This window comes from Haliotis rufescens, unplaced genomic scaffold (genome assembly GCF_023055435.1).
Source record: "Haliotis rufescens isolate VD_foot unplaced genomic scaffold, xgHalRufe1.0.p SCAF_2, whole genome shotgun sequence".
Taxonomy (NCBI): Eukaryota; Metazoa; Mollusca; class Gastropoda; order Lepetellida; family Haliotidae; genus Haliotis; species Haliotis rufescens.
Window position 1 is genome coordinate 49728540 of NW_025963890.1, and position 23315 is coordinate 49751854.

Here is a 23315-nt window from a genome sequence, read left to right on the forward strand (position 1 = left end):
CAAAGTGTAGCCGTCACATTGGTCAACATTACAGATAAGAAAGTTCGATAAATGAGATTTCTACATTTTCAAACTAAACAATTATCACATAGACCAAGGCAGGTCTTTTCGACACATACGTCGTATCGCCCCTTAACTTGCAATAAGGAGAGTGAGTGAATGTTCCAGGTCGAAGCCACATATACAGTAAACTATGGTCATAACGAACTCAAAGAGACCACTGATTTCAGTTCGTTATATCCGTCAGTTCGTTAGAACCGTTATAAGCCTGCAGTTTAAAACACTGCAGCGGAAAACACTCTGGGCTGCGCCCTTCATGGTATAATTCTCCTTGCATTGTTTTATTGTACGATTTACAACGACCACGTGTCGCTTATTTCTTAAATTATCAGAAATGTAACAAGCAGAACGTGGTGAGACAACAAAGCATGTGGATGATTTTTGTGTTTGCTGTTTAACACCGCACTCAGCAATATCCCAGCTAGTGACTGATCAAAAGAGAGGTATGTAAGAAGTGAAAACAGAACGAGCTTTAGTGTGACGTTGAAAAGAACTAGTCTCCATCGCACGCTGCACATTTCAAACTTATGAAATTTCAAATTTCAAAATATGAAACAAAATATGAAAATATGTGCAAACAGGATAGAAGCAATGGGCACCCTAAACAATAAAAACAATGAAGAAAGACACACGCATTCAGTTTGCTTTCACGAGCATAGAATGAGTTAGATTTCTGGTCACGTGCAATTAAACATACAAACGGACTCACCATTGAGAATGTACCAAGGCCGATAACTCAGTTTTGTCGTCGGTAGAGTTCACGTCATCGTGGGTTTTTTAAGACGTTTCAATCAATACATGAATACAGACTGCGACTTCACAGTCACTGCAGCACTATGTCCTTTTGCGTATCGTTCTATATTTGTTTGTCAGATTTGTATATGTTAAAAGTCAGGACATGACAATCCCGTCGATCAATTAATCAATTACTTAAGGACTTGTGGTGTTCATTCATGATAGACAACGAGAGGCATCAATGACACTCTATATTTAATTCCAACATGGTATGTACAAAACTTATAAGTTAAACGCACATATTGTTCTATGCATACTCATTCACCTACACCCAACTCACACACTCACACACTCACTCATACGGTGGCCCATAAGGGACATGGAGTCTGTTTTTCCATATTTTGATATTTCACTTACTTTTGTCGTTACCTTTTGCAAATTAACACGATTTGTCTTACAAATATGTGGTAAATCATGTGAAAAGAAGAATTTGAATCGCTGAAAAGTGAAATGAAAATGTCAAAAACTAAAATGAAAATGTCAAAAAACAAAAACGAAACTGTCAAAAACTAAAATGAAAATGTCAAAAACAAAAAGCGAAAATGCCAAAATTAAAATGAAAATACAGAAAACTATTTCCACCGCGGTGATAACATTTACATCGCGGTGGAAATATTATCACCGCGGTGGAAATAGTTTTCTGTGGTTTCATTTTAGTTTTTGACATTTTCGCTTTTGTTTTTGACATTTTCGTTTTCGTTTTTGACATTTCGATTTTAGTTTTTGACATTTTCGCTTCACATTTCAGCGACTCAATAGCTACTTGAAAGTTCATTTTCCATGTTTTCGGTTGTTTTTATACATGATTCATCACATATTTGTATGACAAATTGTGTTCATTTGCAAAAGGTTACGATAAAGGTATGTGAAACATCAAAATATTGAAAAACAGACTCCATGTCCCTTATGGGCCACCGTACACTCATTCATTCATAAGCACTCATATACCATAGACACACATGTTTATAACATTCAACGAACCTGGAGATGAGTCAGTCAAAAGGCCACTTAACAAGCTTTGGCGAAACGGTCTAGTTTTGATATTGTGATTATGATATATACACCTATCATACAAAACATATTAACCTAGATATGATCACGTGACACTAGTGCCAGGGGTGCAGGGGTCATCAAAGTTCATATACGTCCAGCTCCGGCGGTAGAAATGTTTTTCTTGTTGTCTCCGAATCGCACTGTCCGCCCGGGCGGACCCCGCCACACTGAGCGTGCTGAACGGCGAACTCAATGAGTTGCTGGAACTACTCAGGGTAAAGTTTCCATCCGCTGTTTGCAAGGCTTTCTCGGCGTTGCTGTTACATGGCAGAAAGTTCACGTCGTAGAAGTCGTCCCACAGCACCAGGTCCTTCTGTGAGCGGACGACTTTCACCAGCATCACGATGGCGAGGATCAGACACATCAGCTGTAACACAGAGAAGTTGTTACACACCATTTCTCCAGCCTTCCACATGAATGTCGTATTCTGATTGGCTGAGACACTTTCTAATATTTTCTATGTACCCCGCTAGCAAGTTAAGTACATTTTCATATTCCCCGATCCAATAGCCGAACTGTTGGCTTTTCATCAAAAGACCAAATTTTGTATCTCGAATTAATTAAAAAAGACGCCATTCGACGTATATTTACGATATTTTCCAAATGAAATAGATCTAGGTGGATTGTCTGCTTTTTGTCGATGGATGTGAAAAATGAACGAAGTGGATAAATGCCTAACTGTGGTATTCCTACCATAAGACACATCTGCACTATAATTAGGTGCGCGGTAAACTAAATTCGTTGTCCACCGGTCCATACTAACATTGAGGGCACATCAACCCATGTTCCCCTCGAGACCGGTGGACAACCTACAATGTCCTCCATCAAGGGCCCTGACCCTCATTAATATCAGTTTACTTTTATACACGGGTGATATTAGGGAACGTCTTTTTATTGGAGGCTGGTCTCTACGCCTTTCATATCTGATACCGGAAGTGACGTGAAGGGTCGGATAAGTTGAGTTTCCCAATGATTCCTGGGTAATGTCCTAGGGTAAACACAGCGACGTTCCAAAAAAGAAGATATCCTGGCACACCCATGTCATGTTACCCGTCATATCACCCAGGCACACCCATGTACGTCATGTTACCCGTTTTATCAGCCTAGACACATCAATGTACATGTTACCCGTCTTATCACCCTAGGCACACCCATGTACGTCATGTTACCCGTCTTATCACCCTAGGCACACCCATGTACATCATGTTACCCGTCATATCACCCTAGGCACACCCATGTCATGTTACCCGTCAAATCACCCTAGGCACACCCATGTACGTCATGTTACCCGTCTTATCACCCTAGGCACACCCATGTACGTCATGTTACCCGTCATATCATCCTAGGCACACCCATGTACGTCATGTTACCCGTCTTATCACCCTATGCACACCCATGTAGGTCATGTTACCCGTCTTATTACCCTAGTCACACCCATGTACGTCATGTTACCCTTCTTATCACCCTAGGCACACCAATGTACGTCATGTTACCCGTCGTATCATCCTAGGCACACCCATGTACGTCATGTTACCCGTCTTATCACCCTAGGCACACCCATGTACGTCATGTTACCCGTCTTATAACCCTAGACACACCCATGTACCCGTCTTATCACCCTGGTTACACGAATGTACGTCACGTCAAAAGTAAACACCCGCGATTCTCACCTGGACGACAGCCACAGCCGCCGTTGTACATGCCCATATCACGGTGTTTGCGAACAGCCATTCGTCGATCTTACCCCAACATCCAACCTGAAAACACCCAGCAGTTGTTACAGAAAACAACGCCTATTCACACTATTCACATGATGAATGAAGGTAATTACTACCACTGCTTGAGGGGGATACGGGTGGACAGTTACTCACTCAGTCACTCTCCAGCTTGAAGCTCACAAAACCGTTATAGTCGACCAACCTTCTATTGTACCATGTGAAATATTACTTAAGCAGTAATATTTATGTTTAACCTATCATTGTATCATAGCTAAAGCAGGGGCACGGCTGGCCCAGATGTCGAAGATTCGCGATTCGCTGTGCAGAGTTGCGCCCCTTTGGCACGCAAGGAACCTATGACTGTGGGTTCGAATCCCAGTTCGCCCCAAATATGTTTCTAGGTTTTGTCAGCACCATACCCGTGCTCGTGGGTTTCACCAAAGTGATAAACGTCTGAGACCTGCATCACTTCGGATGACACGCCGTGATATAACTTGAATACTATGAAAAGCGGCGTTAACCCTAACTAACTCACTCACTCATAGCTACAGCAGTAACGTAAGCTACACACAGTCTTTAGAATCCAATATGTGTGACGCACTGGTTGTGTACGACGTAAATTGGACTATGATATTATATAAACAAATGGTAGAGGAAGGTAGGAGCGGGAATTGATCACAGTGTTCAGGTAGACGTCAGGCGAATTGACTCGGGCATTAAACTCATAGGGGAGACAACTGCTCACGGTGCTGAGACAGAATTCCGACGTATTGGACTCGGATAGAGAACAGAAAGGGGAGACAACTACTCACTATGTTGAGACAGGTTTTCGACGTATTGGTCTGAGCTATAAAACTCATAAAGGGGAGACAACTGCTGACGGTGCTGAGACAGAATTCCGACGTATTGGACTCAGATTAAGAACAGAAAGGGGAGACAACTACTCACTATGTTGAGATAGGTTTTCGACGTATTGGTCTGAGTTATAAAACTCACAGGGGAGACAACTACTCACGGTGTTGAGATAGATGTCCGACGTATTGGTCTGAGATGAGAAGCAGCTATGCGGGATCCTCATCACTGTTTCATTGTACTCCGTGTACGAGTACAGCCCACAACACTGCAACTACATATACAACATCCCCTTAGTGCACAACACTGCAACTACACATACAACATCATCTTAGTACACAACACTGAAACTATACATACAACATCGTCTTAGCGCACAACACTGCAACTACACATACAACATCATCTTAGTACACAACAACAATAGCTGATCAAATTATCGACAAATGTTTATCTAAATGTATGGACAATTTTCAAGTTAAATAGACGCTAAACAAATATTGGTTGAATGGACAGGGTAACATGTAATGGATCGTCACAGCGTGTGGCCTGTGACAGAGGTACTGGGATGACCACAAGGAGTGAGTGAGTATTGTTTTTCACCGCTTTTAGCAATATTCCAGCAAAATCACGCAAGGGGACACCGGAAATGGGCTTCATACATTGTACCCATGGGGAATCGAACCCGGGTCTTTGGTGTGACGAGCGAACACTTTTACCACTATGCTACCCCACCGCTCTTTACCACAAGGAAGGGAGGGTTAGAATGGGTCGCTACATGAATCGGCTAGACATTCTCTGTGACTTAGTTAATTGCACATCATCGTATACCCATAGCATTGATCGTTGTCTACAATATCAATCACTGGATTGCCAGGTCCAGACTCGATTATTGTCAGGCTGGAATATTGCTGAGTGTGGCGTTAAACAACAAACGAAAGACGAGTGATGGGGAAATTGAACATTTTTCTAATCTAATATGCATGGTGATCGCCTTAACGTAGATGAGTAGATATCTATCTATTATTTTGTATGTATCCATGACAACTTACCTCAGCCTGTATCAAGTCCCTTGTGTCGGTGTTGAAGTCCCGCCAAGTGGAGTTCCGGTAAACCTGAAGCTGGAAAGTGTGTGACAGTGATTAATAAACACATGCTCAGGATATAGTCGGCTCATGATATAATACAATCAACTCTGCTTTTTGCAGAGATTTCTCATAAATATGGAAACTAAGGGTTTTGTCAATTTTATTTATTACCGCACTCAGCAATATGCGCAATACGCGCAATCGGGGTACGATGACAGGCATTCACACAAGTCACCGAGTCTGATCATCCGATCCATTTGGTCGCCTCTTAAGACCAGAATAGGTTGATGGAGACCTATTCTGACCAGAACCCCCAAGGGGCATCGGCGTCATTGCGTCATTGCGTCACTGCGTCATTGCGTCACTTGGACAAACTTGTCACATGAAAGCGACAGTCTTTATATGACAAAGACTGATCCATGTTTAGTCACCATCTCACCGACCTCTATAAGGTGCTTTTTTTCAAAGCTGAATTGTGCGACAGACAAATTGCTCATGCCTTCACCCACCTGATCCCTTAGAAGATATGCGGCCACAGCGCCCCCTATCTCCACGGCGAGGAAGATCGACAGCAGGACTATGACCTGTAGGAGCAAGAGAAAGTCATTTGGAGTGGATTTGGGAATAAAACGTTTCTAATTGTTAACTGAAACTAATACTTTGACTATATGGAAACTATTTCTTACGAACCTCGCAGATACACACATTGAACATACATACATGCATACAGACAGACAGACAGACAGACATACAAACATACATACATACATACATACATACATACATACATACATACATACATACATACATACATACATACATACATACTTACATACATACATACATACAATACATGCATACATACATACATACATACATACATACATACATACATACATACATAGTTTGAGGTGAGGTGAATTGGGGGTTTAACGTCGCGTCCAAGACTATTGCATTTATATAGCGACGTGCTTACACATGTGTGAGTGGCTGCTTGTACTAGTACGGACTGATGCCGATCTATAGTGCAAGCACACTGAGATACCATGCTGCAGTTTAACTTTAATACCCCACTCACACACAGTATACTGACTCCGAGCCGATCAGTCCTTGTTTTAGCCCCTTAATGCCGAGCAAAAGACAGGGTAACAACAAGTACCATATTTTCACGTCTTTTGGTATGAAGCGGCCGCGGATCGAACCCCGGACCATCCGCTCTCCGGCTGGACGCTCTACCACTAGGCCACGGAGGCTGTCTTAATAAGTATGATATCATAACAGAATGCAGGGTATTTCGTGTGTGTTTTAGTGGTGATGATTGATCTCAGTATTATCAGAGTGGTGTACATATCGATGAGGCGGGGTTTCATTGTCATCTCACACGGGAACGCTGTGTACGTACTTCCTGAAACTGACAAGACTCACTCACTGTTATTAGGAGGCATTTGTGTTCCTTCAAACCTCCAACACAACCGAGGAACCCTGTGGAGACAAAGGGGTGCAAAGTATATAATTCATTCGCTTGTTTGTTTGTTTGTTTGTTTGTTCCACCAATGTTCCAGCTATATGACAGCGGTCTGTAAATAATCAAGTCTGGACCAGACAATCCAGTGATTGACATCATGAGCATTGATCCACACAATTGGGATATGATGACATGCACCAACCAAGTCAGCGAGCCTGACCACCCGATCCCGCTAGTCGCCTCTTACGACAAGCATGGTTTGCTGGATCTTCACGGATGTATAATTCACGTAAGTTATACCGTGGTAGACCTGACACTCGGGCGAGTACCGAAAACATTATATACATTATGACAGTACTCCGTAACATAATTTGTTTTTATTGGATATTTGCTGTTCCACGTAATCCACTGTGAACACCTCCTGGACCATTGTTGTAGTTTTACAGTCGATAAATAAGTGTAATCAGACAGAGGTTATCGGACGTCAACCAAGACCCGTACCCGTGACAACAAAAGCATGTTGACCTACACAAGCATATTACCCGTGCTACCTGTTAAGTGAGTTAGGATAACGCCGCTTTGAACAGTGTCTCAATTCTATCACTGCGTGTCCGCATATAGCCAGAAGCGTTCCAGGTCTACTTGCGTGAATGTCACGAACAGACACCAGGGCCTTGCTAATCTGGTATTCGCACCAACAGGTCATGAACGCATCACATGTGACTTCATCGATCCATGACTCAAGATGCGCCATTTGTCTCGTGCAGGATTAGCGTGTAAAGTTTGGAAATCACGTGCAGTATATCGTGATAAGAAATAATGACTGATTGTTAGTTTTGTCATTAAGTGGTACACATTGGAAACATCTCTTCTTTACGTACATACTTTTTCTATATGTTTCTCAGCTTCCCGATGCAAGAGAGTTAACTGACTTTAAAAGTCCAGTTTCCACCCTTGCCGAACTAGGCTGCAATTCCTTGGCTCGATCGTAGCGCCACCAGTGGCTGTTACGAGTTAAGTCCCTTCTATGCCTTTCCTATGGACCAATCAGATTCCACCTCTCGTATCACTTGCATTTACTTCAACCAAAAGGGCGGCGTCCAGTCAAGACGATCTGATCGATAATCAAGATCTATATTGTGAGAAAACGGGTCTTACATCGCGAAGTGCATCAAATCACGTGAGCACCTGATTAAAAACTTGAAAAGAATTGGGAAATATCTGTTGACAACACATTTGCTGTGCAAATCCTGCAATCGACCGATATCTACATGTACACGAAAGTTTACGAACCGGATTTCGATTTCGGTGAGAGATTTTGATTGGACTAGGCATAGACTCGTTAGTCCACCCAAAATCTAACTCCATAATACAAGCCTAGTTCGGCAAGGGTGGAAACTGGACTTTTGTAGTCAGTTAACTCTCTTGCCTCGGGAAGATGTATGTTTCTATGGTTAGCGTTTCTTTTGGCGGTGAGTATACTACATTCACAGATCCACTGCAGGTTGATACCAGATGTACACATCTCAATGGGACAGGGACATGATTATTCGTACCTGTGATAAATATAAAAGCCCCAGCTGCCAGTATCGTGTAGGTGAAGTACTGAAACATAGGAAGATGTGTTTTATAAATCTGTATCTGCCTCCCCATACCATGAGACGAGTTACGTCAAACAGCATTACTGACAATCATCTTAAGTGAGAGAGTGGGTTCGGTATGGCACCGCTTGAAACTGTGTTTCAGTCATAGCTTAACATGGGAGGATAGCCGTCTTGATGTAGGTATTACAGTTTTGGGGTTTTATTAAAAAAATTTATTTCAATTCAGTAGACATAAATGTAATATTGGTACATGAGGTATATAAGTGTAGCAAGTCACAGTATCGTAAGACATGATCAGATATGGGTACCGTATTCGACGTAATAAGCGCCCCGCTCTAATAAGCGTCCACGGCGATATTTGCTAATATATTGGCCAGTGAACAATCCCAATTAGCACCCCTTCCGATTGATCAATGTACACAAGACTTATTTATTCGTGTATAATACGTGTGTGATATGGATCCTTTATTGTGGGAAATTAGATTCTGGAAAAATACATCTATCGTATATAAACATTTCAGGCTGTCAGCATAAACCACGAAATTTACGATCTTTTAACCCGGTTGTTTTTCACCAAAATAATATTCTAATAAGAGCCCCCTATTTCTAATTTTGAGAGCGCCCTGGGCGCTTATTATGTCGAATACGGTATATACATATATAGGATTGACTGATATATTATATTAAGTAGGCTGATAAGTCCTTCCATTTTCTGTCGAATTTATTAATACTACTATTGATTGCGATCAATGTTTCTATTTTACATACATCTTTCAATTTTTTATGAAGAAAGGAAAGCATAATGGAGTTTTCTTAACGCTTGACTGGTGAATGTATTTTCTTGCAAGAAAAATTATGTAGTTGAAAAGATAGTTGTATTTGTTAGAGCAAAAAAATTATCTTGAATGGTAATATGAATACCATATGCAAGTTAGGTACACTTCAATTACTAACCAAAATTCCCTAACAAAAACGCATTCTACATCTACATGGTATAGGTTTTCAGATTCAGAGACACATAAAGAGCATATATCATAATCAATTAACTTCATTTTCAATCATTCCTTTTTGGGTATATTGAGCTCTATTTATGAATCTGTACTGGAAATCTATTAGTTTAACATCATTATTATTACAGTTAACCACTTTGGTGAAACCCACGATCATAGGTAAGGTGTTGCTGGACCAAGATCCAGAAATACAGAGGAAAGGATTCTGGCACCCCCAAGGAGACGCAACTCTGACGCATGAGTTTTGTCAAGTGCAGTGTTCCTTGGTAAGCCCACAGAACCGCGTTGTTCCGAGTGGAATGACAATACAGGACTGTCATTCAGAAATCACGCAATCTGTTGATTCCGGGAAAAGGATCAACCCACCAATCAACTCTACTGCCGGAATCAGCACTTTCTAGTGAACCATATTTTGGTTGAAACACAATTTATCTATAGTTCGCCATATAATTAATGACCTATAGTTGCGAATGTTTTCATAGTCATTCATAAGCACATGCTTATGATGTAGTCGGAATCGTACAATCGACTAAGCTTTCAGCAGACTTCTTATGAATATGGAAAGGGTTTTGTGGCTTTAAATTAATTATTTAAAATGTACGTTCAGAATGTCCAGAGAGTTCCTGGCACAGAATCTACTGCGAGAACAATAACGTGACATCATCATAATGTTTATTTGTTTGTTTAACGCCGCACTCAGCAATATCATTAGACAGACAGACAATTTATTCAATAAAGGCCACTGGCCCAAAATACATACTACATATGTAGGAATACATAAAGCCTGCGCAAAATGACATATTTACAAACTGGGGAAAAAAATCTATTTTTCTTACCAAAGCTCATCAACTGAGGGTAAATAGTAAATAATCCACTGCGAATAAGTATAAAAAAAAAAAAAAATTAAAATGTAAATAATGTAAATTTTCCCAGTTTGTAAATATGTCATTTTGCGCAGGCTTTATTTATTCCTGCATATGTATGTATTTTGGGCCAGTGGCCTTTATTGAATAAATTGTCTGTCTGTCTGCAATATTATCATAATGATATAATCTGACTTAGACCATGTTATGGTTGAAACATAATTTCTCTATAATTTTGCATAATGGTCTAGAGTTCATTATAATCAGTTTTACTTGTTTAAAGTACACATTAGGAATGGTCAGTGGAATCCTGGCTCAGAATCGATTGCAAGAACACGTGGCGCCATAATAATGGTCTAAAGTCTCAGGACTTCATATTGTAATAATCAAAGCAGCAAGTGATATCGATAAGGTTCAGGACTATTCCGATCAAAGCGTCTTGCTCTGAATATTTTGACTTGACCTGTGATGACGTGACCTGATGCCACCTGTGTGAACTTACTGTGGTTCCCTGTGGGAAGCCGGTCAGCAGGGCAGGGTTAGTCGCCAGCGTCCACGAGATGTACCCCACCAGGAAACACCCGATCAGCTGGTGAAAGAACCAATAATATATATTATATAGTGTATCTACAGCGTCAAGGGTGTGGTCTGATGATTAAGGGAGTCAGTGTGTCTTTACACTGCGTATGGGATGCTTGGGATCTGTTCTGAATAGAAATCCAAAAGAATCCAAAAGGAATCCAAAGGGAATCCAAAAGGAATCCAAAAGGAAATTAAAAGAATCCAAAAGGAATCCAAAAGGAATCCGAAAGGAATCCAATAGGTATCCAAAGGAATCCAAAAGGAATCCAAAAGAATCCAAAAGGGACTCCAAAAGGAAACCAAAAGAATCCAAAAGGAATCCAAAAGGAATCCAAAGGGAATCCTAAAATGTCCAGTGATATATTGGGATAGTGGAGTCACTACGAGTTCGAGTCCAAACAAGGACACAATACGTGAAGCCTCCCATTCTTTGTGTCATTCGTTTTCAAAATAAGTATTTAGGGTCTGATATTTCTCTCTACGATATTCTTTAATATAACAATAAGAGGCGACTAACGGGATCGGGTGGTCAGCCTCGCTGACTTGGTTGATGCAGGTCATTGTATCTCAGTTGCGTGGATCGATGCTTATAATATCAATCACTGGATTGTCTGGTTTAGACTCGATTATATACAGACCGCCGTCATGTAGCTGGAATATTGCTGAGTGCGACGTTAAACGACAAACAAACAATCAAACATACTATAAAAATAATGTTATAATGTATAACATAATAATGATATCTATGATATACTAATGATGTCTATAATATAACAAAATAACGATATCTATAATATAATAAAGATATCTATAATATGATAATGATATCTATAACATTTGTAACATCTACAATATTTGTAAATGTCATAAGGACCTAACGGTGTATTTCCGGAGCTAAGGGAGAATTGATTTTCTAGAGGGAGACAATACCTGTTCCAGATATCGCAAGACAATTGATGGGTTGTAAAAATATGTTTTATAATCTAATTGTGTACACATCACGAAAAATCTTTAAAATGCATTTACCCCAGCATGCCGAGCTGTCGGGTGACATTAGCTAACGTGCGAGAGTAAATGGGCTGTAAACACAGCCTCGTATTTTAACACTGGCAACAACAAACATGACATTTAGTGAGGCAACACAACTCGCGCGTTTTAGTCCGTACTCAGGTGGATGTCAAGTCTGAGTCATGTGCTTATGTAAGATCCCGTCAACACTACTGTCCAATAGAACTCTGTATGTCGAGTCGTCGTTCAAAGTAATCAGCTGTATGACAGGGGAACAGAGCCCCTCTCGAATACAGTGACACCCATTAGCTCGGATACCGGTATTATGAAAAAGCTGTTTTCCGGACAGTTATTATCGGGAATATCTTCATATATAAAACGGTATAACTCCGTAACAATAACAATAACACGTTAAACCGGACACTTGTTAAACTGGACATTTAGACTGAGACGTGTATCGTCCGGACTCACGAGGGTTTACATTGTATACCACTGGTCAATTTATAAAGACGTTTTCATTACTCCTTAAAGATAGAAAATTGAGCTGATTTTCGTACTGTATTATGTACTAGTGTACTATTGTGTCAATAAATATGAAACACACAGTGTAATGATTGAATTGAAAGAAACGGGTTGAGGACAGCTTGATGATCTCTACATCAGAGCAAATTGTTTGAGAACAAAGATTACAAGGATCTGCTTCACAAGCCATCTGGTTCTACGACCGTTGAAAAACTTCATTAAAATATTATGAAATTCGACAAGCATAGTGCTTCGATCCTTTTGTGATACGGGGAGGGTACCAGCCCATGCTAGAACTCACCTGGGCGGAAACATGACTGAGACACAAGTTTACATATACAAGATAATCCTTCGGAGACCCATAACACAAAGTATCTTGTAACATGTCAACCGAAAATATTACCGTCCAATTTCCCGTTCATTGATCGGTTGCAATAACGTTTTTCATTCAGGCGTGAAAGGTTAATAATTACAGGAAATATTCTCATGCCCTGTTATCTATGTGTTCATGCATGACGACCGCGATTAATCTAATTTACCGACAGGGAACCTCAACCTGAACGAACTAGTCTTCTCCAGAGAACGTAGGCTACTTAACTCACCCAAAATATACAGTTGAAAAGTATGAACCATGGCTTGAGACATCCTGTGGCCGCCATGGCGGTCTACCTCGCATAGCTAGCTCCAAACACTGTATCGTTGTCCCACACCGAGCTCCAAGCGCTTGAAGTTGTCGCAGAGCTCCAAGCACCGGTTGTTGTGATTGTCCAAGGACCCAAGAGTTGTCCTAGTATGTACACCTGTCCTCTGTGCCAATGTATCAACGCCCGTATTATGCAGGCCTACATTACCGCACCTGTATCTCAATGACAGGGCTACATCTTGACTCGGGACGACATGCCAAGTCGGGGGTTGATTGTCGTCGACACCGCTGCGGGAGACCGGTTGGACGGGACACAGCTACGAGCTGTATAATGAAGGTGATTTTGTATAGAATCTATTCACACACCGCTAAACCAGGGAATATTTATTCAATACTGCATACGTACATACAGTGCGATGAATTGTGAAGCATTTGCATGTTGTTATCAAATGTTTATGTAGAGATCGTGTGGGTGTTGTTAAAACGCTTATAGTTGTTATTATGATTGAGCAAATGTTTGAGCACTGCGTGTATTGAACTGTGCTGTGTCATGCCGTTGTTGATGGGCATGTTAAACGGGTTTATCCTGTGCACGACACACGACGTATTGCGACCCAGGGATTGAGTGGGTGTGTTAGATATTTGCTCTTATTCAACAGTATTGTCAATTTGACAGATGGCCAATACCGGTGTATCAGGTCGGGTTCGAACCAGGTCTACACGATCCACACCCACAATATACCGAGGTCACGATAGGGCAATGTCTGTTTGTTTGTTTGTTGTTTAACGTCGCACTCAGCAATATTCCAGCTATATGACGGCTGTCTGTAAATAATCGAGTCTGGACCAGACAATCCAGTGATTGATCTCATGATCATCGATCCACGCATTTGGGATCGATGACATGCATCAACCAAGTCAGCGAGCCTGACCACCCGATCACGTTAGTCGCCTCTTACAACAAGCATAGTCGCCTTTTACGGCAAGCATGGGATGCTGAAAACCTATTCTACCCCGGATCTTGATAGGACAATGCAAAGTGGTAAGCTGTTGTAACAATTAAAATAGAGCAGGCTTCAACATCAGGTTCAGTGAGACGTCTCGTTACAGATGCTGGTGATCCGGCAGTAGAATAGAAGACAATGCATAACAGAAGGATCGATGAGACACATGATGTCTTTAACCTCTCACGAGAACACCCGAGTCCGATGCCCCATGGGGGTACTATATGTGAACCCCGGTGTCTCCCGGGGGCACGGGTGGCCCAGTCGTCTAAGCAGAGTTGCGTCCCTTAGGCACGCCAGAAACCTATGATTGTGGGTTCGAATCCCGGTTCGCCCCGATTATGTTTCTAGGTTTGTCAGCACCATACCCATGCTCGTGGGTTTCACCGAAGTGGTAAACGTCTGAGACCTGCATCACTTCGGGCTTTCCTCCCACATTAAGCTGACACGCCATGATATGACTTGAATACTGTTAAAAGCGGCGTTAAACCAAACTCACTCACTCACTCACTCACTCACTCGGTGTCTCCCGCCGGCATGTTGGTGGTTTATTATAGATGAGGTGAGGTGAAATGGGGTTTTACCTCGCGTCCAAGTTTATTGCACTTATAGAGCGACGTGCATGCACATTAGTGTGTGGCTGCTTGTATTAGTCCGGACTGATGCCGATTTTATAGTGCTAGCCCACTGTGATACCACGCCGCAGTTTAACATGAATACCCTACTCAGACACAGTGTACTAACTCCTAGCCGACCAGTCCTTGTTTTAGCCCCTTTAGCCGAGCGCCATGCAGGGTTACGTCTTATTACGTCTGTTGGTATGATGCGACCGGGGATCGAACCCACACATTTGACGTTTCCTTAGGCAAGTGACTTTGTTCCAAATATGTCTCAGTTCACCCAGCTCAGTTTCCATTGTCTCACAGACAGATTGGGTTGCATACTCCCCAGGGAGCTGAGAATCAGAATCGAGTTCACACTCATCCTCAGATCGGGGTAATACTAATGTGAAGCGGATGTGAGCAGCCTAGCTGGAACTAGGCGCTATATAAATATTAGTAGTGTTATTACTGAAAATACCATAATGATTGATTTTCTTCTTGTATTCCGATAATCCGGGTATGCTTTTAATGATCATGTACACGCGGGTGGTAAATGATGATGATGATGATGATGATGATGATGATGATGATGATATTCAGTGTCAATTTTATAAGAGCACAATATCTACTTTCAAGAAGATATCATATATGTTAACATCATGGTTTATGACAGCTGCCCTTTTTAGCCGGGTGTTGATGCTAAGTCCGTAATTAACATTTAACAATGTCGAAGCAGTAACGACCTTATCTGCTTATCCCGAGAGGAACCACATTTGTGACGTCATCCGATACTGTGACACCACACACGACATGACCAACATGTTACATATGATGGTGGAGTACATCACAGAGAGCACGTTAGTGTTTAAACGCCGCGTTGAGCAGTACTTTGTAACACGGAGTTTCGTCTATGTGGGCGGTACAGTGATGCCAAACCAAGGTTCATAATCGGGTCGAACCTGGGATTCAAACCCACATAAAATCAGCGCATAGATTTGCTGCTGCAACAGAGATGGTAGTTGACCGGGTTGAACTGTTGGTATACGAAGGGATTGTGGGTGTGAGTGGGTGTAGTTCTCTCACTCCCTCTCATCAAACCGGAGCCACTGGTCTCCACGTGAACAACTCTAATCCTGCCACCAACAACCCTGTTTTGTCTGTCTGTCCTCGTGTCTTGGATCGTAGAACGGGTTTCCCTGGGACCAGTGTCGCTGTTGTACCCTTCATCCACCGTCATTGTGACGCCAGGGGGCGTACTGGCAAGCTGGGCTTCCGGTTTAACAGCATATAAAACAACGGTGAGCGGCGCTGTACCAATGTACTTTACTTGTTACTGGAATGCCAAGACAATGGCTCAACCCGGGCTTGGTTAAAACAATAATTGCAGTTTGTCCGCTATCTGTCGTAGATCTCCTAAAGCCAAGAGATGCAACAGCGAAGGCCAAAGTAACCATTTCTGAGAGATGGACAGCCACTCGAACGTATATAAACAGAGCAGCCAAAGATAAAAATGAAATTATATCAATGTACGAAAATAGAAATTATATCAATATTAAAACAGAAATTTTATGAATACTAAAAATCACAATAGATATGTGTACACACACATGAGTCCCAAAGGGGACATATCTGCCGAAATAGCTACGGCAGGAGGCGACACTTAAAGTAATAATAACAAACAGAAGCTGTACCAACCCTATTGGCTCCACCCTATTGTCTTCGTAGGCTCCTTCACTGGCTCCCTCTCGATCTTGTCACGGAGGCTCTGTCTAAATGGACCGCCTCCGTGGTCTAGTGGTAGAGCGTCCGCCCGGAGAGCGGAAGGTCCGGGGTTCGATCCCCGGCCGCGTCATACCAAAAGACATGAAAAGATGGTACTTGTTGTTACCCTGTCTGACGCTCGACATTAAGGGGCTAAAACAAGGACTGGTCGGCTCGGAGTCAGTATACTGTGTCTGAGTGGGATATTCACGTTAAACTACGGCATGGTATCTCACTGTAAATCGGCATCAGTCCGGACTAGTACAAGCAGCCACACAAACACACACACGTACATGCACGTCGCTATATAAGTGCAACAATCTTGGACGCGACGTAAAACCCCTTTTCACCTCACCTCTGTCTAAATGCAGAGGATTTGAGTATTTGACTGACATGGAGCTTTTTACAAGGATGAGAACAGCCAGGACGAGACACATGAGCTGGAACAGTGACACTGGCTAAGATTTACGTGAGACAGTCAGCTGTTTCAGCTGTCTACTCTAATATAACACTCGGAAGAATTAGGAGGAACATCATTTGCGACATGACTGAAAAATTAACATATCAATTTCAATTTTTATCGATGATTCGGAAGAAGTTGTGTTCACATAGGAGTTCGGTATGGTTCAGATTGAGATGTAATTGTGTTTTGATAACACATACGTGTTTTATGTTTGACATATTTCAAGCACGGTTGGCCTTAAGAAAAAAGGTGAGAAGAGGTACGTCGGTAGAAAGGCAATTGTTGTCTGTTGATTTCCTTTCTAAATAGACTTTGGCTGATACATAACTGTGTTTATCATTTAACTTAAGCATTTATCCATGACATAAGCTTATGACATAAAACATGTATGTCATACCCCAATGACATAAGTATGCAAATTAGATATGCAAATTAGATAACCGGAAGAGCGAGCGGTTTGGTTTGAAACTATATAATATAAGTGAAGTTACACCAGAGATATAATCAGATTACACAGAATCGTTGTTGTTACCGTTATAAAAGTTTCAATTATTCTGCAAAAATCTGTTCAAGTATTTTGTTTAAAATAATCCGAGGAACTTTTTTTCTCAGCGAATTGTTTATTTTGCTTTACATGGCTATGGAAAACATGTATCACTACGCTCGATCTATACGTAAGATTTCGACAAATTGCTGATGTTAATGTTTAATGCAATTATTCCTTAATTTGGAAGCAAAAATGTGAAAATGATAAATAGAATTCATCGCTCGTGTTTTTTAATATGGGAAATATCAACCTCGTCCCGTTAATCGGTATTTGCCTCGCCAAAGGCTCAGCAAATACCGATTAACTAAGACTCGGTTGATATTTCCCATATTAAAACACACTCGCGATGAATCCTCTATTTATTACTTGCCCGTGAAGAGATCACCCGTTTAATAAACATACAGCTGTATTACACATTGTGTAATACCAAAACGCGTGCTTATGTACTCTCGGAACACGTTTCACGAACACATATTGAAAGCTCTCAACATCCCTTGGCTTATTCAACGACATTGCGTTGGAGATGATAGATCACTGAGAGGAGCTTATTCACACACAATGACCCAAGCAACCTTGTTGCTAGGTTGACGTCACAAGGCATTGTTTCGCCGTAGGATCTTGCAACAAAATTCCAAAATTACGTCATTGGGTATTGTGACGTGATTGTAAACTTTGAGGTGCAAGGCCCCGTTCCACAAGGCGATCGTACGGTAGCGCAACGACAGTTGGTCTAAGTTAAAGTATATGAGTTGCGATAACCTTAACGCTACGATAATTTTGTGGAACGGACGCCTGAATTCTAAAGGTGGACCGTTGGATGGTATTAAATTCATACGTTTCAACTTTTGACGTATTTGAAGTATTACTGTGTTAAACTCAGTTCGATTATGCCGTGGATCGTGTAGGTGTCAGCCTATTCACACTCAACAATATAATTCTAAAAACGTTATAAATGGCCAGACTGCAGTAATAAATAAAATACTAAACGAGCTCCCGTGTAATACCAATTTTATGAAAAGAGTGAATAGTTCTGGTATCTGACGAGCGAAAGCGAGTGTGCATAAGCTCCTCTCGGTGATCTATCATCTACACACGCAAGGTCGTTGAATAATCCAAGGGATGTTGAGAGCTTTCAATATTTGTTTGTGAAACGTGTTCCGAGACTACATGAGCACGCGTTTTAGTATTTATTAAATGGGTGATGTCTTCACGGGCAAGTAATAAAGTACGATCTCAAATGCATAACAGGACGGAGAATTTACCTTTATATCTGAGCAGGGTTCAAGTGTAAACGATTATTTCATCGCTGGAGTTGACACTTTTCAGCTAGAGGAATCATTGCATGTAAATAGACTTTGGCTGATACATAAGTGTGTTTTGTACACATGCCATGCCCGATCCTCACCTCCAACACGACTACTGCTGCTGTCGTACACGTCCATGTCGTACACGTCCACGTCGACACGTTCTGCTGTAGCCACCCGCTACTCTTGCCCCAACACCCAGTCTGGAGACATTGTGGTTATCAAAACCTATAGCATTAGTGTTAATCATTTGGTAACATGGATAATAAAAAATACATATTAGGTTGGCCACTGGTCCAACGTCCCCCAATGCTATATGCAGAGTTGCGTCCCTTAGTCGCCAGGTCACGCTGTCGTTCTCCCGAATTCCGCATTTAAATTTTATACCCTTGATCTGACAGAGCCTACCCTATAGATTCAGCAAAGTGGCAAACATCTACGGTCTTAGACACTAGGGCTTTCCTCCCAGGTGACAAGTCGTGATGTAACTGGCACACTCTTCACAGCGTTACACCCTAGACACATATTCGACATCTTTTTAATATGTCTAACGTAACAAGCCTATCTCCGTGAAGACAGGTGTACTGACTGTGTACATATTGATTGAAGCTTCAACTGTCCCGGGTGTAAGGCAAGCGCTTGAAAGCCGGATATCGTCTCGCTGTAGTCGGCGAAGCCGGTCAACCCACATCACGTCAGCTGTAACATAGGCATGTGTTCACACATCAGGGCTGACTGTCGAGAACATCTTATGTATTGTACTGTTACAAATAGTGTCCACTCTTTAGGTGGCAAATCAAGGGACTGTGTTGACGTGTCTACGTCCGGTTGGCTGGTGAACTTTTGCTATCACTTACTGCACTTCTTATATCACCAGGGGCGACGGGGTTAAAACGTTCGCTCGTCACGACGAAGACCCGGGTTCGATCCCTCACATGAAGCCCATTTCTGGTGTCCCCCGCTGGATATTGCTGGAATGTTGCTAAAAGCGGCGTAAAACCATACTCACTCACTCTATTATCATCTTAATACACAGCCAAAATGACAAGGAACGTGTGCATAGCAGCCGTACATGTTTGAAAATGAATTCAATATGTTTAGAGTTAGTTGCTAGGATCTGACATCCAATACAAGAGAGATTGCAAGACAACGACCTTCCTTCTCAAACTATCCATTCACCTATGTTACATATAATTGCTGAGGGGTCAAGGAGATGTTCTACTTGCATGTTTTTTTCAACTTACAGGATTTCAGTTAACTGGTTTCAAATGATGATAAATTAGAAAGAATCGGCTTTGACCTCACACAAGTATCTACACATACTTATCCGGTTTTTCTAGTTGTCCGATTTCAACTAAACGTGATTCAACTTTCGATTGATGTGCGGTACATGTGTAGCTGAAATATACATACAGATTACGACATGTTGCGGTCACTCCATATAGACGTGCGGTACACGTGTAGCTGAAATATACATACAGATTGCCATATGTTGAGGTCACTCCATATAGACGTGCGGTACACGTGTAGCTGAAATATACATACAAATTGCTCAAGTTGAGGTCAGTCCATGTAGACGTGCGGTACATGTGTAGCTGAAATATACATACAGATGGCCACATGTTGAGGTCAATCTATATTGACGTTCGGAACGTGTGTAGCTGAAATATACATACAGATTACGACATGTTGAGGTCAATCTATATTGACGTGCGGTACATGTGTAGCTGAAATATACATACAGATTGCTTCATGTTGCGGTCACTCCATATAGACGTGCGGTACACGTGTAGCTGAAATATACATACAAATTGCTACATGTTGAGGTCAGTCGATGTAGACGTGCGGTACATGTGTAGCTGAAATATACATACAGATTGCCACATGTTGAGGTCAATCTATTTTGACGTTCGGTACAGGTGTAGCTGAAATATACATACAGATTGCCATATGTTGAGGTCAGTCCATGTAGACGTTCGGTACAGGTGTAGCTGAAATATACATACAGATTGCTTCATGTTGAGGTCAATCTATATTGACGTTCGGTACATGTGTAGCTGAAATATACATACAGATTGCCACATGTTGTGGTCAGTCCATGTAGACGTGCGGTACATGTGTAGCTGAAATGTAAACAGATTGCGACATGTTGAGGTCAATCTATATTGACGTGCGGTACATGTGTAGCTGAAATATACATGCAGATTACGACATGTTGAGGTCAATCTATATTGACGTTCGGTACACGTGTAGCTGAAATATACATGCAGATTGCTATTATTTTTACTTTTTGCATTTCATATAGTATTTGCAAAACAGTAAAAAGTTACTTCCATGTTACAAAAATAGTGTGTGACATGATGACCAATATTTATAGAATCTGTCCAAATTCCCACTCATAAGTGCTGTACATTTGGAGATGAAGTTCATTCTGGAAGATCTGGGAGAATGGAATATGACGTGTCTTTACCTGAGAAAATACGATTTGTGCAAAGATTCATTATAAGATTTAAACTGGTCATTACTTCGGATTTGATATACAAGCAAAACATGTCGTTTGGTGATATTTGCTTGGAATTGAGGGCTGGTATTTAGCCAAAGTTCCAGTGCTGTCCAGATCGTTTTTACTTTGCTGCAATCCCCAAACAAATGTTCAGTCGTTTCACAAAGGCTACATGTATTGTTGTCTACGTATCCTATTTTAAATAATAATCATTTAGTAGGTAGGAAGTGGTGTAGAATTTTGTATTGAAACCATTGGAGCTTAGTATCTACAGCGCATCTCAAGGGTATGCTGTTATAGTTTGTCCAGTCCTCTGAAGATAAAACAGTTTTCCTCTTTGTGGCCATGGAGTGTTGATTTTTTGCAAAGTGTTTTACTACACAATTGTAAAAGTATTGAGTCCCTTCTTCACATTTCTGTACGTGTTGGATACTAAAGGATCTAATGGGATTTAAGAAGGGTCTCAAATTCAATTTTTTTCTACAGTATTGTGTTATGGAGTTTATTATGCCCATGTATATTAAGAAATTTGTTTGTAAATTAAATTTCTTAACAAAAGATTCAAAGGATAGAAATTTGCCTTTCTCTTCCAATACGTTACCGTAGCGTTTTCTGAACCAAATTTCAAAACACCTTTTCCATTATTCTGGATGTTTTTATTTAACCAAACATTATTCCTAAGTAGGTCCATGTCTGGTAGTTCTGTGGAATGAATAGATGTAATGAAATTCCACCAAGAAGTGAGGAGATCTTTGTAAACGTCATTTCGTATCGTTTTGATCATAATGTTTCTCAAATACTGACAGTTGTATTCAAATGTGGACCTTTGTCCGACTTTCGGAATGTTGATTTGAAAAAGAGTACCCCATTTTGATTGCTTATTGAAGAATCTTCTAACAATTGGTAGTTTTCAGGGCAATATTATTTCTCTTACTCTCGGAACCTTAAAACCCCTGTCCTTATTTTCTCACAAATCACAATTATATTTCTGCCGAGAAAAGTAAGGTGACGAGCTGACCAAATTGACATTAAAGTTTCACAATTTCTAAAACGCTCTTTATAATTTAAATCAATCATTTCTTCTAACTCAAGACAACAGGATATTCCAAGGAGGTCAAAGGACCTTGGGCCCAGCTTAGTTTCCACTGTGGATAGTTGATGGGTTTTTTCGACCCCATCCAAATAAGCCGTGTCTTATCAATGTTTACCTTAAGTCCAGAGAAGAGTGAAAAAATGTCAAGTACTCGAAAGAGATTTGATTAAATATTTTAAATATTTTCCAGTATCTATCCAAATGAATTTACGAAATTCGGCGGTGAAACCACCAGGGCAGGGATTCTTGTCATTTTTCAAACATTTCAGGGCGTCAAGGACTTCACCATATTCTAGTTCGCCTTCCATTGTCGAAGCTACATCATCGTTTAGTTTTGGTACCTGATAATTATTTAGGAGTTCATTCAAGTTAATATTTGTTACTTCATGTTTTGCATACAGCTTTTGTTAAAACTTATTTCTGTATATTTTCCTGTGAATCAAGTATTGTGCCATTGCTATCCAATTATCTGGTGGTAGATTCAAGTCCAAGAAAGAATTTATTTGGTTTTTCCCCTTTTTCTATACAGGTTGCTTTGTATCGTACAATGAGACCTTTATTAATAGCCTCCAAGTCATTTCATGTTATCTATTTCTTTAACTTTTTTTCATTATTTGTTAATATCTATTTCTGTTTTTGTGCATTGGACGTTTGTCACATCTAGGAGCACTTCTGATGTTTTTTTATCTTTCAGATAATATTTTTTCTCTTTCTTTTTTCTTATATGATGAATATTTACTCGTTTCTCCTGTTATCTTAAATCATCGTTCGAAGA

At 40.9% G+C, this 23315-nt stretch overlaps 1 protein-coding gene across 1 annotated transcript; it reads right to left on the bottom strand.

The window, feature by feature from the left end:
• Window positions 1–1706: 1706 nt before the first annotated feature.
• Window positions 1707–13585, bottom strand: LOC124146302 (CD63 antigen-like). Its single transcript, XM_048400094.1, has 9 exons — window positions 13223–13585; window positions 11011–11097; window positions 8588–8636; window positions 6996–7048; window positions 6076–6150; window positions 5531–5599; window positions 4642–4752; window positions 3579–3665; window positions 1707–2275 (listed from the first exon to the last, which is right to left on the bottom strand). Exons 1-9 carry the CDS (start codon window positions 13277–13279, stop codon window positions 1952–1954), a joined length of 912 nt encoding a protein of 303 aa, XP_048256051.1. The 5' UTR covers window positions 13280–13585; the 3' UTR covers window positions 1707–1951.
• Window positions 13586–23315: the final 9730 nt, after the last annotated feature.

Coding starts and splice junctions, on each gene's coding strand:
- LOC124146302 (XM_048400094.1), bottom strand. CDS start 13,279: ATGGCGGCCACAGGATGTCTCAAGCCATGGTTCATACTTTTCAACTGT. Junction 8,637..11,010: donor GCTTCCCACAGGGAACCACA/GTAAGTTCACAC, acceptor CCTATGTTTCAG/TACTTCACCTACACGATACT. Junction 4,753..5,530: donor GGGACTTGATACAGGCTGAG/GTAAGTTGTCAT, acceptor TTGTATATGTAG/TTGCAGTGTTGTGGGCTGTA.